The sequence below is a fragment of the Notothenia coriiceps genome, unplaced genomic scaffold (genome assembly GCF_000735185.1).
Source record: "Notothenia coriiceps isolate Sejong01 unplaced genomic scaffold, NC01 NC01_scaffold00006076, whole genome shotgun sequence".
Lineage (NCBI taxonomy): Eukaryota > Metazoa > Chordata > Actinopteri > Perciformes > Nototheniidae > Notothenia > Notothenia coriiceps.
This window is the reverse complement of record NW_011338777.1, coordinates 38578-52102: the sequence shown is the minus strand read 5'-3', so window position 1 is coordinate 52102 and position 13525 is coordinate 38578. Positions and strand designations below refer to the sequence as shown.

General features: G+C 40.2%; 2 protein-coding genes across 2 annotated transcripts in view; one reads left to right on the top strand and one right to left on the bottom strand.

Annotated features, from left to right (window-relative positions):
* Positions 1-7036, top strand: part of LOC104943417 (nucleolar protein 10-like) — a 9697-nt gene extending 2661 nt beyond the window's left edge. The window contains exons 2-9 of the mRNA XM_010768804.1: positions 1825-1904; positions 2112-2210; positions 3308-3400; positions 3543-3719; positions 4660-4973; positions 5245-5347; positions 6273-6409; positions 6961-7036. Of these exons, the coding sequence (XP_010767106.1) occupies positions 1825-1904; positions 2112-2210; positions 3308-3400; positions 3543-3719; positions 4660-4973; positions 5245-5347; positions 6273-6409; positions 6961-7036 (1079 nt within the window). The remainder of the gene's footprint in view (positions 1-1824; positions 1905-2111; positions 2211-3307; positions 3401-3542; positions 3720-4659; positions 4974-5244; positions 5348-6272; positions 6410-6960) is intronic.
* A 558-nt stretch (positions 7037-7594) lies between these two features.
* The window catches only part of LOC104943416 (nucleolar protein 10-like), an 18651-nt gene continuing 12720 nt past the window's right edge, over positions 7595-13525 (bottom strand). The window contains exons 9-10 of the mRNA XM_010768803.1: positions 11992-12044; positions 7595-7741 (exon numbers count right to left, since the gene is read on the bottom strand). Of these exons, the coding sequence (XP_010767105.1) occupies positions 7595-7741; positions 11992-12044 (200 nt within the window). The remainder of the gene's footprint in view (positions 7742-11991; positions 12045-13525) is intronic.

Genomic DNA, 13525 nt, shown 5'->3' with positions numbered 1-13525 from the left:
CCCCTGAAGTCATAGCCGCGGGAAGTCATTTTTCTCAGGGGGTGCTGCCAAAAGTGGGGAGGGGGGCCGCTTAAAAAAGAAAAGAAAAAAGGTGGTGCAGGGCCGGGCCCGGCTGTCAGCGATATGAGCCGCATAAATCGTTTTAAGGCGAGACACAGCAGGCAAAAACATCGTTTTTCAAGCACTGGTCAATTTTGAGATTTTGTGCTATTTTGATTCTATAACATGTTTTCTTTCAGGCTTTTGGAAGGAAAACGTACGAAATACACATTTAAGTGTTTATTTGACTATAGTTTGTCTATTTGCGTCAGTAGATTTCTCCTAAATTCACCAAAAGTTAGCTTTTTAACGTAACATAAAGTACCGCGACCGCTGTGTGCACCATGTCAACAGAGATATCGTTAGAAAGCTGTGTCTCTCCTGCACAATCTCATCGGATCCAAATATGGTCATTTCCTTTGTATCAGCAACCAATCGTGAAAGCACAAAGGGGTCTTAAACCAAGAAACGAAATCTCATTGGCTGGTGTCAATTTCAGACAACGTGATTCGTTCAGATGCGTCACGTGGTGTGCTAAAACACTTCCTGGTTAGCTTTCCGCTAGAAATGTAAATCTCAAAATGGCAAAAGAACGGCGGAAAAAAAAAGTTTACAGAGAAGATGACAACAGTTGTCACTTGCACGAAGCAAGATTATACAAAAAACAAATGACCCCGAACATGAAATACCTTCACGGAGTGCGTCGAGGCGCAAGCTGTCATCCAAAGAACAGGAGGGTTTAGCTAGCGCCTCGCTGCAATCTTTAAAGGTCGTTTTCTCAAAATGAGTTTTTTCTCCTACTCTGAGTTCAAAATTTCAACTTCAGTAGCACGTAGACACACCAAACCTTCCAGTTATATTCCTATCAATATTATGAAGGCTTCTACAGAAGGGTTTGTTCATATATCATTCATAGCCTGAATTATACAACATTGTATACCTAAAAACATGGCAAAAATTGATATTTTAGGGCTGTTGACAGTATTTTCTGATTTATGGAGTGATAAAAAGAGATATCCAAAATCCCTTCTGTAAAAGCCTCAGATACTAATATGACTACAAAATAAAACAACATTTTTTAACCTGGCTTTATCCAAAGTTCAGATTTCGATTCCTGAAATGTGTTAAAATATGCACATATTTGATGAGATAATGGCTAATTTGCATATTTAAACATGCTATTTCAGAAAACTTGTAATACAAAAGACAATTGCCTTATTGTAAGTAATTAACTGGAAAATATTTCTAGCTGATACCTTTAAGTTAAAAAAATTACCCTATTCACCTGGGGTGTCTCGCCTTAAAACAACAAGACTTAAGCTTGGTGAATAAATGACAAAAAAATGTCAAATAAAATGTATTTTACGGTGAAAGGCAACAGCTAAAAGAGTGTATTCGACATGTGCTGCCTTTGGCTAATGTTAAAGAGGTTGGCCATCTTAGTTCAGAATATGAAGCGTCCATGCTTTTTGTAGTGTTTATGTATCGTGACACGTCCATGTAACGTGATTGGTTGATGCATTCATTCGCTGCTTGTAGCTGACTAAAATTATCCTTGTTTTGTCAATTATGCAGTTATGTCGCCTCGTAAAATATCATGTTCTATATGAAAGTATTTGTGACAGGATACGTTCATATTTTTTTTATACAAAATACCAGAATTTCTGATTAAATTGAATTGTTTTCCTTTAATAGCTTTATTGAATAACTTTGTTATTTTGTATTAATCTATTTAGCCAACTAAATATAATCATGCTGATCTTGTGTTGTCTTTATGTGCGTCAGGTTTGTCTCACCTGGTGGGATCCTCTCTCCTGAGAGCCTACATGCACGGCTACTTCATGGACATCAGGCTTTATCACAAGGTAAGGTGCCATTCTTGCTTGCTGCCATGTTGGACAGGTCTCCCTTGAAAAAAAGATCGATGATCTCAATGGGACCTGGTTAAATAAAGGTTTGAATTAATTCATAGTTTGTGTTAACGTATCTTAAATGGTGTTGAATATGCATCGATGATACATCAGATGAAACATTCTGTTTAAGTGTCTGTTTGCTGTTTGTCTTGGCCGCAGGTGAAAACCATGGCAAATCCTTTCGCATACGACGAGTATCGCAAGGATAAGATCCGCCAGAAGATCGAGGAGTCCAGGACGCAGAGAGTGCAGGTTAAGGTGAGCGGTCCTGACATAAAGTCTCTACTTTCCACTAGTGGATATAGCTAGTGACATAAGTTGGTGTAAGGGAGAAAATCCTGCAGATCACAATCTTTCTAGTATTGTCTTTCATATACGTTTTCGTGGCAACATACATTCATGATGTGAACATTCATCAGATCCACTTTTCTTTTTAAACTGGTTTGGCCTACCTGGATAATTGATTAAGTCTTTTCCCATGTTAACACTTGGCACGTTTGGCTTTGCTTGTCATTTCACGCTATGGCAATATAAACCTAAAGCCCTGGACTTTCACTTTTTTACGATGACTACCTAACTTAGTTACATAACTTAAAGGGGCCCTATTATGCTTTTCGGGGGTTTCACTTTCCTGTAGTGCATTATATAGGTTTTTGTGCATGCTAAGGCTCAAATCTTAAAGTTCACGCCAGAGAACGTTTCTATATACAGCTCTGGAAACAATTGAGACACTCTACATGTGTGGCAGCCATTCCATTCCGGTGTCTGTTGAATTCCAACACAGAGAAATGCTGTCAGTAGTTTATAGAATAAAATAATGAAAAATTAATTTGACTCAAACACATACCTATGAATAGTAAAACCAGAGAAATGATATGGCCCCTTTATTTATCTAATGGCGCATTTCCACTGCAGGGCCTCGCACGGCTTAGTACGGTACAGTTAGGCCTTGGTAGGCCAGGCTCACTTTTTGGCACGGCACGCTTAAACCGTGCTACGTGCTGCAGTGGAAATGCACCATATGACTCTTTTCAGACCCTGACCAAGTTTTTATAAAATAAAAAATGTTAAACACACATAAAACTGTGACTCCACGTCTGTTTGTGAAGAGTTGGACATGAGAACATGCGTTAAGTGACACAGGAAATATTGCCAAAGGTGGCGTGATATTATTAAGTCTTCCATGGGTTCGACACCTGAATGCAAAGCACATTCTGTCACACTCTTCTTCAAGCAAATAAAACCAATAACCTTAAGCTTACTAAAAATGTATTTGACTCAAGGATTAAGCGGATTATACTGCCTGTTTTTTCATTTGTCTGTAATCAAATGCCCAATATGTTTTTCTGAGACAGAAGTTACCCAAGGTGAACAAGGAGCTGGCTCTCAAGCTGATGGAGGAGGGTGATGACGAAGCAGAGCTGACTAATAGGAAAAAGAAGGGCAAGGTAGGAGGACATATATTTCAACATATCACCATGAGCACTTCCCAAGTCTTTGAATGTATTTACTCTTAATATACTGTATGCAAGAGAAAAAACACCAACTCTAATCTCTTCCCCCTCCCCATGTCAACTATCGAACTTGCAGGCTCTCCCCAGCGTCCTGGGAGACGACCGCTTCAAGGTGATGTTCGAGAACCCCGAGTACCAGGTGGACGAGCGGAGCGAAGAGTTCCGCCTCCTCAACCCCATCGTCTCCAAGGTGGGACAGAAGAGGAAGAAGAAGCTGCGTCTGATGGCTCAGCAGGCCGCCGACGCCCAACAGGTAACGCTGAACCTGGCTCTCACTCACATTTCTTGCACCGGTAGGAAAACATACAGCTACTGCAGCAGAGTGGGGCAATGTGGTTTCCACCAGGGAAGGTATTGTTGCTTGGTCTTGTGATTCTTAGGTGATGTAGAAAATCTAGCTGCCTTGCAAGGTATCGTGTAGGAATAGTGAAATTATTGAAAAGGACGAGGGAGAACTGTTGCACCTTATTTTGATAGTGTTTTGTCAGTTTTTGAACCGACAGATAAGCAAATCCTGCTGGAAAAGTCAAGTTCTTTTTGTTTTGCTATACTCTAAAATACGCATGTGAGTTTTTTGTTGCGCTAACTATAGTCAGGCACGTATTTCTTTGTTAACCTTTTGAAATTGTTCTCAGGAACATTGAAACTTCCATTTAAAAAATAATTCTTAAAATAAAAGGGGATAACAGCAGGGTATGGTTATTTCAACCCATTTCTTAATTTAATTTACAGACTGAATAAGGTATTGTTATACCGTTACCATGATAGAAGAATTTCGCCATATCAACCACACATAGTCTCCAGACATTTAGAGTACAATTTCTTGTCTTTGACCATGTTATATACTTATATATAACATTGAATATTGCCCAGCCCTAATTTACAAATGCAAGTGTCTGAGCGTAGGACATCCGGCTTTCTAAGTTTGGAGCTGCTCCCACATGAGGGGAAGTAGGGATATTAATTGGTTCTTGCCAGAAGGGCGCGTAATAAATATATAAAAATAAATACCATGTACTGGATTAAAATATTAGATATTATCTTGCGGCACTCCTCAATCCCCCAAGACACAGTCATCTGTTTTTCTCTTGTTTGCAATCACAAACTGTATATTTAGAAATGGTATCAGAAGAGGCTTCAGGCGTATTTTGGTGCCAAAAAATAATATCACATGAATGGCTTTCTCCATCCAGGCGGGTGAGGACGACGAGGAGCCCGAGGGTCGGGCCAGCTCCGAGGAGGAGAGCTCCGACGACGACGACAAGAGCTGGGTGGCGGAGGTGCGGGAGCAGCGGAGGTTGCTCTGGGAGGAGGGCCGGGACCGCCGGCGGCTGGAGAGGAAGGAAGCGGACCGTAACACTGTGCTGCAGAAGGAGCAAAACGGAGGAGAGGAAACATCCAACACGGCCGAGAGCAAGAAGGCACGCCAGCCTCAGTATTATCAGATCAAAGCCGGGGAGGAGTTCAGAAGCTTTAACGACATGGCCCGCAAGCAGAAACTACAGAAGTATGTGGAAATGTATCAAATGGGAAGTGTTGGAGGCTTATTGTGCAGGACATTTTTGAAACCCAGACTAGTATTCAGGCTCTTGCTTCAGGGTTTTCAGCTGTTTATAATGAGGGATAACCTTACCTGTCCAGTTGTCAATTAATTAGAATATTAATTATAACAAATAAAACGGTGCTCGAGTTTGGTGTGGAATTGATAACTTGTACCCTGACTGCGCTGTGATACTGTTTGGTGCATCGTTTCTGAGGAATTTATGTTTTTCTGCCAGGGCTTCTTTGGAGGACCGCCTGAAGTTAGAGGAGCACTCTGGAACGGGCACTATGGCCGACACAGCAGTAGGCAGCAAGCAGCTGACCTTCAGTCTCAAAAAGGTAAACCAACCTGGTGCACCATCCTCCGTCTGTCCTGTAACTCGCTCCCGTCACTCTGTTCAACTTCTTCAATGCAACCAATTGTCTAAGGTGGAGAGGATGCATTGGCCTGAAGAAGTTTAAACTTCATACAGTCACTCAAAAAACATTCTTTCCAGCGCTTGCATACTGTAGACAGTCATGGTAGAATTTTTGGTTAAACAAAAGGCGTTTCACATAAAGCCAGCTTCACTTACCACTAACATGCTTAAAACTGTTTGAAAATGATAAACTAAGAGAAATGTTGTCGTAACCCAAACAAGAACTAAATATGAACAACCGCTAAATATAAGAGAGCATAATAATTTAAAATAATCACAGGCTGTGTGAAAATAGTAAGTTATATACAATAAGGTATAAGATATAACATTTGCACAATAACGCTAGATCTTTGTTAAATATTTTTTTATGTGAACTTATATCAGCCAACATTATTAATAATAAAAAAAAAATCTCTTTTATTCAAGGTAACAGTCCATTTGTTCTTTGGTCTTCTGTAATGACGTTTCCTCTCTGTGCATACGTTCGAGTTACCAAAAGTCTGCCAGAAGCTATGATAATATTTTTAGCCACATTTTTACAATACACCGTTACATCTTGTTGTTACTACTACTTATTTTAACCGAATAAAGGATTTTAGTCATCGGATGGCTGGGTTGTCAGAAAAAGTTATCAGAGAAACAAGCTGAGCAAGTTTTGCTTATGCTTTTGTGTATTTAACCGAGTTGACATTAAAATATAACCTGGAAATGAGCAATGGTTCACTCTGCTCTGTCCCCAAAGTATAAATGTACAATTTGTTCACTCCATGAAGGCACAGGTGGTGGAAATACACAGCAGGATACTTTTATTTATTTAACGTGCCTTTTCCTTTTCTCATTTGCAGTCAGATCAGCAGAGGAAGCAGCAGCAGGCAGAGAGGGATCACCACGAGGAGAGGAGGAAGCTGAGGCGCTCGGCCGGACACCTAAGCAGCGACCGCGGCAGAGGCTGGGGGGGTGGTAGAGAGAGAGAGGGAAAGAGGTGAGAGAGAGAAAGGAGAGAAGAGGAGAGAGAGTGTGAGANCTGTGTGCACCATGTCAACAGAGATATCGTTAGAAAGCTGTGTCTCTCCTGCACAATCTCATCGGATCCAAATATGGTCATTTCCTTTGTATCAGCAACGGTTGCTGATACAAAGGAAATGACCATATTTGGATCCGATGAGATTGTGCAGGAGAGACACAGCTTTCTAACGATATCTCTGTTGACATGGTGCACACAGCGGTCGCGGTACTTTATGTTACGTTAGAAAGCTAACTTTTGGTGAATTTAGGAGAAATCTACTGACGCAAATAGACAAACTATAGTCAAATAAACACTTAAATGTGTATTTTGTACGTTTTCCTTCCAAAAGCCTGAAAGAAAACATGTTATAGAATCAAAATAGCACAAAATCTCAAAATTGACCAGTGCTTGAAAAACGATGTTTTTGCCTGCCGTGTAAGGAAAACAAAAAAAACTTTTGGGAGATTTTTTTTTTCTTTCTGGTTGTACAGTATGAGTAAATGCATTGCCTCATATCTTTCCTCCAGGTATGAATGGGAGCAGTCGCACGCCCAGGTGATTGTTAGAAAGCATTCTGATAGCTTAAAAGCCTGCCGCATGTGAGAACCTGTAGAGTGTCACAGAGAATGCTGACTTATTGCTCTTCCCTAAGATCTCCTGTCAGTGAGTTCTGCGCCGGCTGCCTCCAGGTTACATAACAGGGCCACATCACACAGTTTCTGTAAATCAACACTGCTGCTCGCCTCCCTGCCCCCTCATCTCCTTTTATTCCACAGCAGCCAACCACCTTTCTCCTTCTTGTCATTTGATCTCTTTACTGCTGAGCCTGCATTCCAATGTTCATTCAACCCTTTCAGTATCTCCCCCGACCCTCCTTCCTCCCATCCCCACACACTTCTTAACCTCTCAATCTCTCTTTAGGCCTATAGTTAGGTAGACGGGCCGACTGTGGAAACCTAAGGTGGTAGATTGATTTATAGCTTTTGCGTTTGACTTTGAGGGCCCTTTTTATGCAGGAATCTGTTTATATTTTTACCCTCTTTTAAAATACAAAAGGAAAAGTTAAAGGAACCAATTGGGGTTGCTTGGTCTCGGAACGTTGGGAATTAGGTGCACAACTTTGAGTTTTGTTTCCACAAGCAGTGAGCTTTTCAGGAGAAATTAAGGCAGCAAGGTCTCACCAAGATTTTCCAGGTCCTTCCTGGTCACAAACTTGTAGTCATCGTACACTGTGCTCTCCGGACTCTCCTCCAGCTCCTCTGTCAAGTTGTCCAGGAAGGAGCACCACCGAGGTGCAGGGCCAAGCGCCTAAACACACACACACACACACACACACACACACACACACACACACACACACACACACACACTTGAGTAAGTACGAAACCTGTTGTGTATTTGTTGAAACAGAAATAGACTCACTGTACAAGCTCTGGTTTCCATTCCAGTTAGGTATTACAGAGCTATTTTCAAAGAAGCTTGGAATTGTGCTGACGTGACCCGAAACTAATAGAGCAAAAGCACTGGCACAGCAGAGTGTCACTCAGGCCGAGCAAATCAAGAAGGAACTCCATTTCAGAATCAGAATATCTTTATTAGTCCCACAGAAGGGAAATTTGCAATTTGTAAGAACTTCAATACAATTGATACCACAAGTAAATTTGTTTAAAATTGTTAGACCTTTAAATAAAACCTACATGCATTGTTTGCATACGTTAAGGTTAGAATATTATACGCACCATCCACCTGTCTTTGGGTGTAAATTTAATTTATTTGTGGGCTTTAAATTCCCTGGGCTAAAAAAAAAAGGCATGACAGTGTCTGCATGTGCATTCCTGTCTGCAGCTGCATTTGATTTATTAAACCTTAACATGTAGCTATGATATGCTTTTTATTATGTTAAAAGAAAATAACGGTAAATGTGTTTGCTTGTTATCAGCTATTAAATGGCTACGGATGATTTGTTATGATCCAAGAAAGATAGGTTACACTTTGATTTTAGTTTAATCTAATTTGTTCTCTAATGAAGCCTGGAGGTTGTGTAGCATTATTTGATACATATATCATCAGTGATGCAAACACAGGTATGGTGAAAAAAGAGAGAACTATTCGAAGCAGAAAAAAACAGTGTAATATACCATCTGACAAAGGCCTGTGCTATAATGCTTCAATTAACTGGCTATTCTTTATAATTTACTCAGATAAATAGGAGACAGAGATGTTAAGTTATAAATCAAGGTTTTTTATTATTATTTACAGCAGGGGTGGGGAACCTTTTTCCTTTCAATTTTTACAACATCCTCCGAGGTCCGTACAAATTATTGAACTCAACCTCTGCTTAAAAAAACTAAAATCACAGCCAACTCATTTGGCCTTTCTTTCATGTTGTGCAAAGAAAAAGCAACTTCTTAATCCAGATATTTTACCATGACTCGCGCATGGTAAAATATGCATGCATGCATGTGCACGGTGTGACATGACCACCAAAACAGAAAGATATGGACACAAGATGTGTGCAAATGACATGATTTAAGTGGGGGGGACCTAACCTTCTCTAGGTGGGTCCGGGAAGATTTTTTTTTTAAATATTGAAGTTAAAAGCATCAATCTGGTGCACTTTGAGAGCAACATGAGGAGATCTATGGATACATCTTTCAACACCCATTTGAAACAGAACTGTAAGCAGATTTTTCTTTTGGGATATTTTACAAATCACTCCCCTTTTAAACTCTATTCTTGTTATTTTTAACACATTTTTTGTTACTGTCATATAGTATTTTATACCAGTTTTTCATTTAGTCTCTAATGTCTCATTAATAACTATAATGATCATATCAAGGTGTGCCTTAACCTCACTGAGCTGAGGTTATTTGAGCCTCTCAGGAGAGAGCTCTCTTCCACCTGGTTGTAGAAAAGCTCTTTAAATTCGTTAGCATAGCTAGCTAACCAGATGCTAATAACAACAGATCGCCACTGTGCTTACAACTAAAGACACAGCCACGCAAACACTGCGGCATGTGTACGCTGTACGGCTCCTTATGGGTACTGCAATATTTGAAGAGCTGGAGCTGCGTTCCGGTGCTCTCCGTAAGCACTCTAGTCGATTGCGATCTAGATTTCTTCTTCTTTTTTGAAGTGAGAAGTTGTCCGTCAGTCGGACGGACTAACGGACANATATGCTTTATTTCTCAGAGAATGCAGTAATATGCTGTATCTTGCCCAAGCCAAACGGCCTATTCCACATATTGTTAACAGCATTTCCTAATTGATAAAGGATTTTGAAACATTTGATTTTTGAAGGTTTATAAGGTTATGTTGAAACTAGAGCTGGGTGACATTCTCTAAAAATATTATCACAGTACATGATATGGCGATATTTTATAATCCCTTTCCATACCTATCACACCAGTAAGAGGGTTTTTATATTAAAGTGGACCGATCAGGCTATATTTGAATAATATAGTCTAGGACCATACTTATATGAAGGCATATTTATACTTTTTATTTTTCAAAATACCAAACAGATCATGCATTTTAGCCATTCCTCATTTCGCTCAATTTAACACTGTCTTTTCATGGGCTGATTCTGTGAGAACAGCACCATCTACAGGCCTGGCATATGTACTACAGCGTCTCCAGCGCCTTCGAACGGCAATGTCCGTGGCTGTCTCCTCCTGATTGGTGGAGTTGGCCCAATAACCGTAGCGCCACTTCTGTGACGTCACAGAAGTGTTCAAATCTGGATCAGTCTGTTTCAGATCCGTTGCAGCCCCTTTTTAAGAGATTTGGGTATGGAGGAAAATAGAGAGGGTTGTGTTTCTGACACTTGGTGAGTTCCCTGGAACACCGGAGACACATATTCATGTATAAAAGACGTACAAAAGTGCATTTTGCATGATAGGTCACCTTTAAGACATTTAGAGCTATTCATGAATCATGATACCCCTGCCTAACCTTACCACTCCTATGCATCTGTATCAAATATAAGAATTATAGAATAGTTACATTTAACTGGAATTAATTTACGTCTTACAATATCAAGTTATCATACACACATCTTTTTAAATATCCGGATTGGGATTCATGTTGAATCATACGCGTGGACCAGAGGGTGTGTGCAAGCAACTAGGGCTGCTCAATTAATCGTATTTTAATCGCAATTACGATTTTGGCTTGCAACGATTATGAAAACAACATCGAAATCAAACAATTACTTATTTTATTTTATTTTTTATTATTGGTTTTTCAGTTGAATTATACTTAAAGTTCAGGGTAATCAACTGTTAAAAACATACTGTTCACATTTTCTTTTCAATAAATGGATGTTTTCAAAGTAAATGGATAATTGTTTTTAATAATTGTGATATCAATTATTGACCCAAATAATCGAGATTATGAGTTTTGCCATAATCGAGCAGCCCTACAAGCAACCATAGGTTTCACTTTACTTTTTTATTTAAATTCCAACCTTAGTAAAGAAAAAAATATTTTACACTGTTGTTTTACGTTTATAAAGCCCGGAAGTCCTAATGAATTCTCCTATCATCTTTCTTTGATAACTCGGTGGTGAGAGCTGGTTTTAATTCTGGATCTCAAATAAACCTTTTTTTTTTTTTTTTAAACCCTCTTCAATGCTGGCTGAAGTCTGGCTGTAAGTTCAGATAACGCTTGATTCGATATGCAGCAGCGTTTCCGTGAGTGGAGCATGCATTTCCAACACATTTATATAAATAGCCTAATTGAACTTGAGTTTGTGTAACGTTTACCTGAACTTTTTCTGTCTGTGTGTCTCATGCCAGCAGCTTAAAAAAATGACAGGACAATTTATACTCGATTGTTCGCGATATAGTAATTTCATACATCGTACGTAGAAAAGGCCGCGATACATTTAGTTTACTCAATATATCGCCCAGCCCTTGATGAAACCAAATGACCAGTTCAACAAATAACTATAAAGACAGTATTGTATAGAACTGTGGCAAACTGAATTTGTAACCCAAAGCCACAAAGAGACATGTGCTTAAACGCAGAGGGTGTAAACAGGTATAATCAGACATACAATACAATTAAAGCAATCAGCCATATTCCCAAAAATACAAGCATGGGCCTGAAGAGGATTCCTGTGACCCTTTTAATGCAGGATATCATGTGCATAAATGCAGAATGACCATGTCCATCATTCCTGGAATGAACCCATTTACACAAAGCAAACTGTAGTGTACTGTAAACACACACCTACTTTATAATAACCTCGCTGTCAGATCATATCAGAGTCACAGGATGGTCTGTTGACAACAACGGGCTTCAGCAGCTTTACTCGTGATATTGCGTCCTTGTGAGCACCACAATCTCGAGTGTGAAAACAAACTGCCAACAATCTATTGCTTAATTCCGGCACACATGTCCTTTTTACACACCTGAATAAGCTTAATACAAACAGTCCTGTTCTGCTTAGAGCAATTATTGTTGCACAATTGGGTATTTGTATGAAAAACCAACAGTATGTGAGTGTGACCTGCGTGCTGTTAAGTAAACAGTGCAGATGCCTCTTGACTCACCGGCATGTAGAATGTGTTCATCTTGGGATCCTCATTGGCAGTGAAGAGCATACCTGACGAGGGGACACAGGATGCAGGCAAAACAATGTGAGGATGTGGGAAGATATTAATAGAGTGCCATCTGTGGTGTAAACACTGAATTTAGTTCCGCTCGGGAATATTTGAAGGTCCAATAACACTCGGAATGTCCCATTAGCCTTGGGATGCTACTGGTATGCCGAGTAGTAAATGGGACTTTTATCTGCATATCCTGAGGGCAGAATGACTTTGTGCAAATCTTGCCTACCATAAAACTGTTAAACCTGTTAGGCAGCTGAAAGGAAAAATATATAAGAATTTGTGTGAAATAAAATGTAGGAAGGGGTCTTTAGCTCTCTGCTTTTTAACAGTTTGTATAATGAAACCTCATGAAAACAATATAAAAAAACACATTTATGATTTCAATGACGGACAAAACTCCCAACAGTATGAACTTTACTGGAAGATGGCGCCCCCTGGAGGTGAAAGACTGATTCTATTCCTCCTGACCACTCATTTATAAAAGGGGCCATATCAGCCCGAAAAAAAACTTATAAGTCCAGGGCTCGACATTAAGGGCTGCCCGATGGCCCGGGGCCATCTAGTATTTAGCTCGGGCAATGAAGCCTCACCTGCTGGTTGCCCGATCGGGCAATCTGTTATGCTAGTATCATGCAGCTCGCGGATCCAGTAATGAGTGACCCGACAGTAAAACTAAACATATCTATAACTAGTTTAGGTAGTTTGAGAGGTGATTAAAATAGCTACGTGTGATATTCTAACCTGAAGTGTGTGTTTTGTCCGCTCACCGCTGCATGTGATCATGCAGAGCTGCGTGTCGACTCGTCAGCAGCAGCTGATCTCTCTCTCCCGTCAGATTAGACTTCACTCGCGTTTATGTCCATATCGATCAGATCCAGCTAGTTCTAGCTAATGATATGACTACCTGCTTATTAAAAGACACCGTGACCTAAACAATAAGTGTCGCTATGCAACCGGGTGAGGCCACAAAGTATAGCGCAGCATTATGCATTTGTTTACATGCCTACCGGAACCCCGAGGCATTACCAACAGATCAACGCACAATCAACCCATACAGGACATCTCTTTCTCCACATTAAGTGTTAGACATTAGAATTGACTATTCTTTTCTGTCACATACTCTTCTTGTCTGTCACATAAGTGGCGCAACTGAAGCGGTATTGCGCTAAAGGGAAATTATTTTGACCGAAGAGATTTAGATTTGCCGGCTAAAGGGAACTCTGACGTCGCCATTTTGTGTGCTTCGCGGATGCGCTCGGCTCCTCTCAGCTGCTGCTCGGGTCTGCTCGGTCAGCTTCCGGATGAGGAGGCATTCGTTCGACCAACTTACAGTAGATAACATTACAAACATTTTTAACAGGCACCATAATAGTGTAAATAATGTTTGTTTTGGCAGTTACAACTGAATGTAATATTTTCTACTTTTTTGCATCTGGGAAGGCCTTTGCCTTTTTTAGGGGGAGGCTCCCCAAAC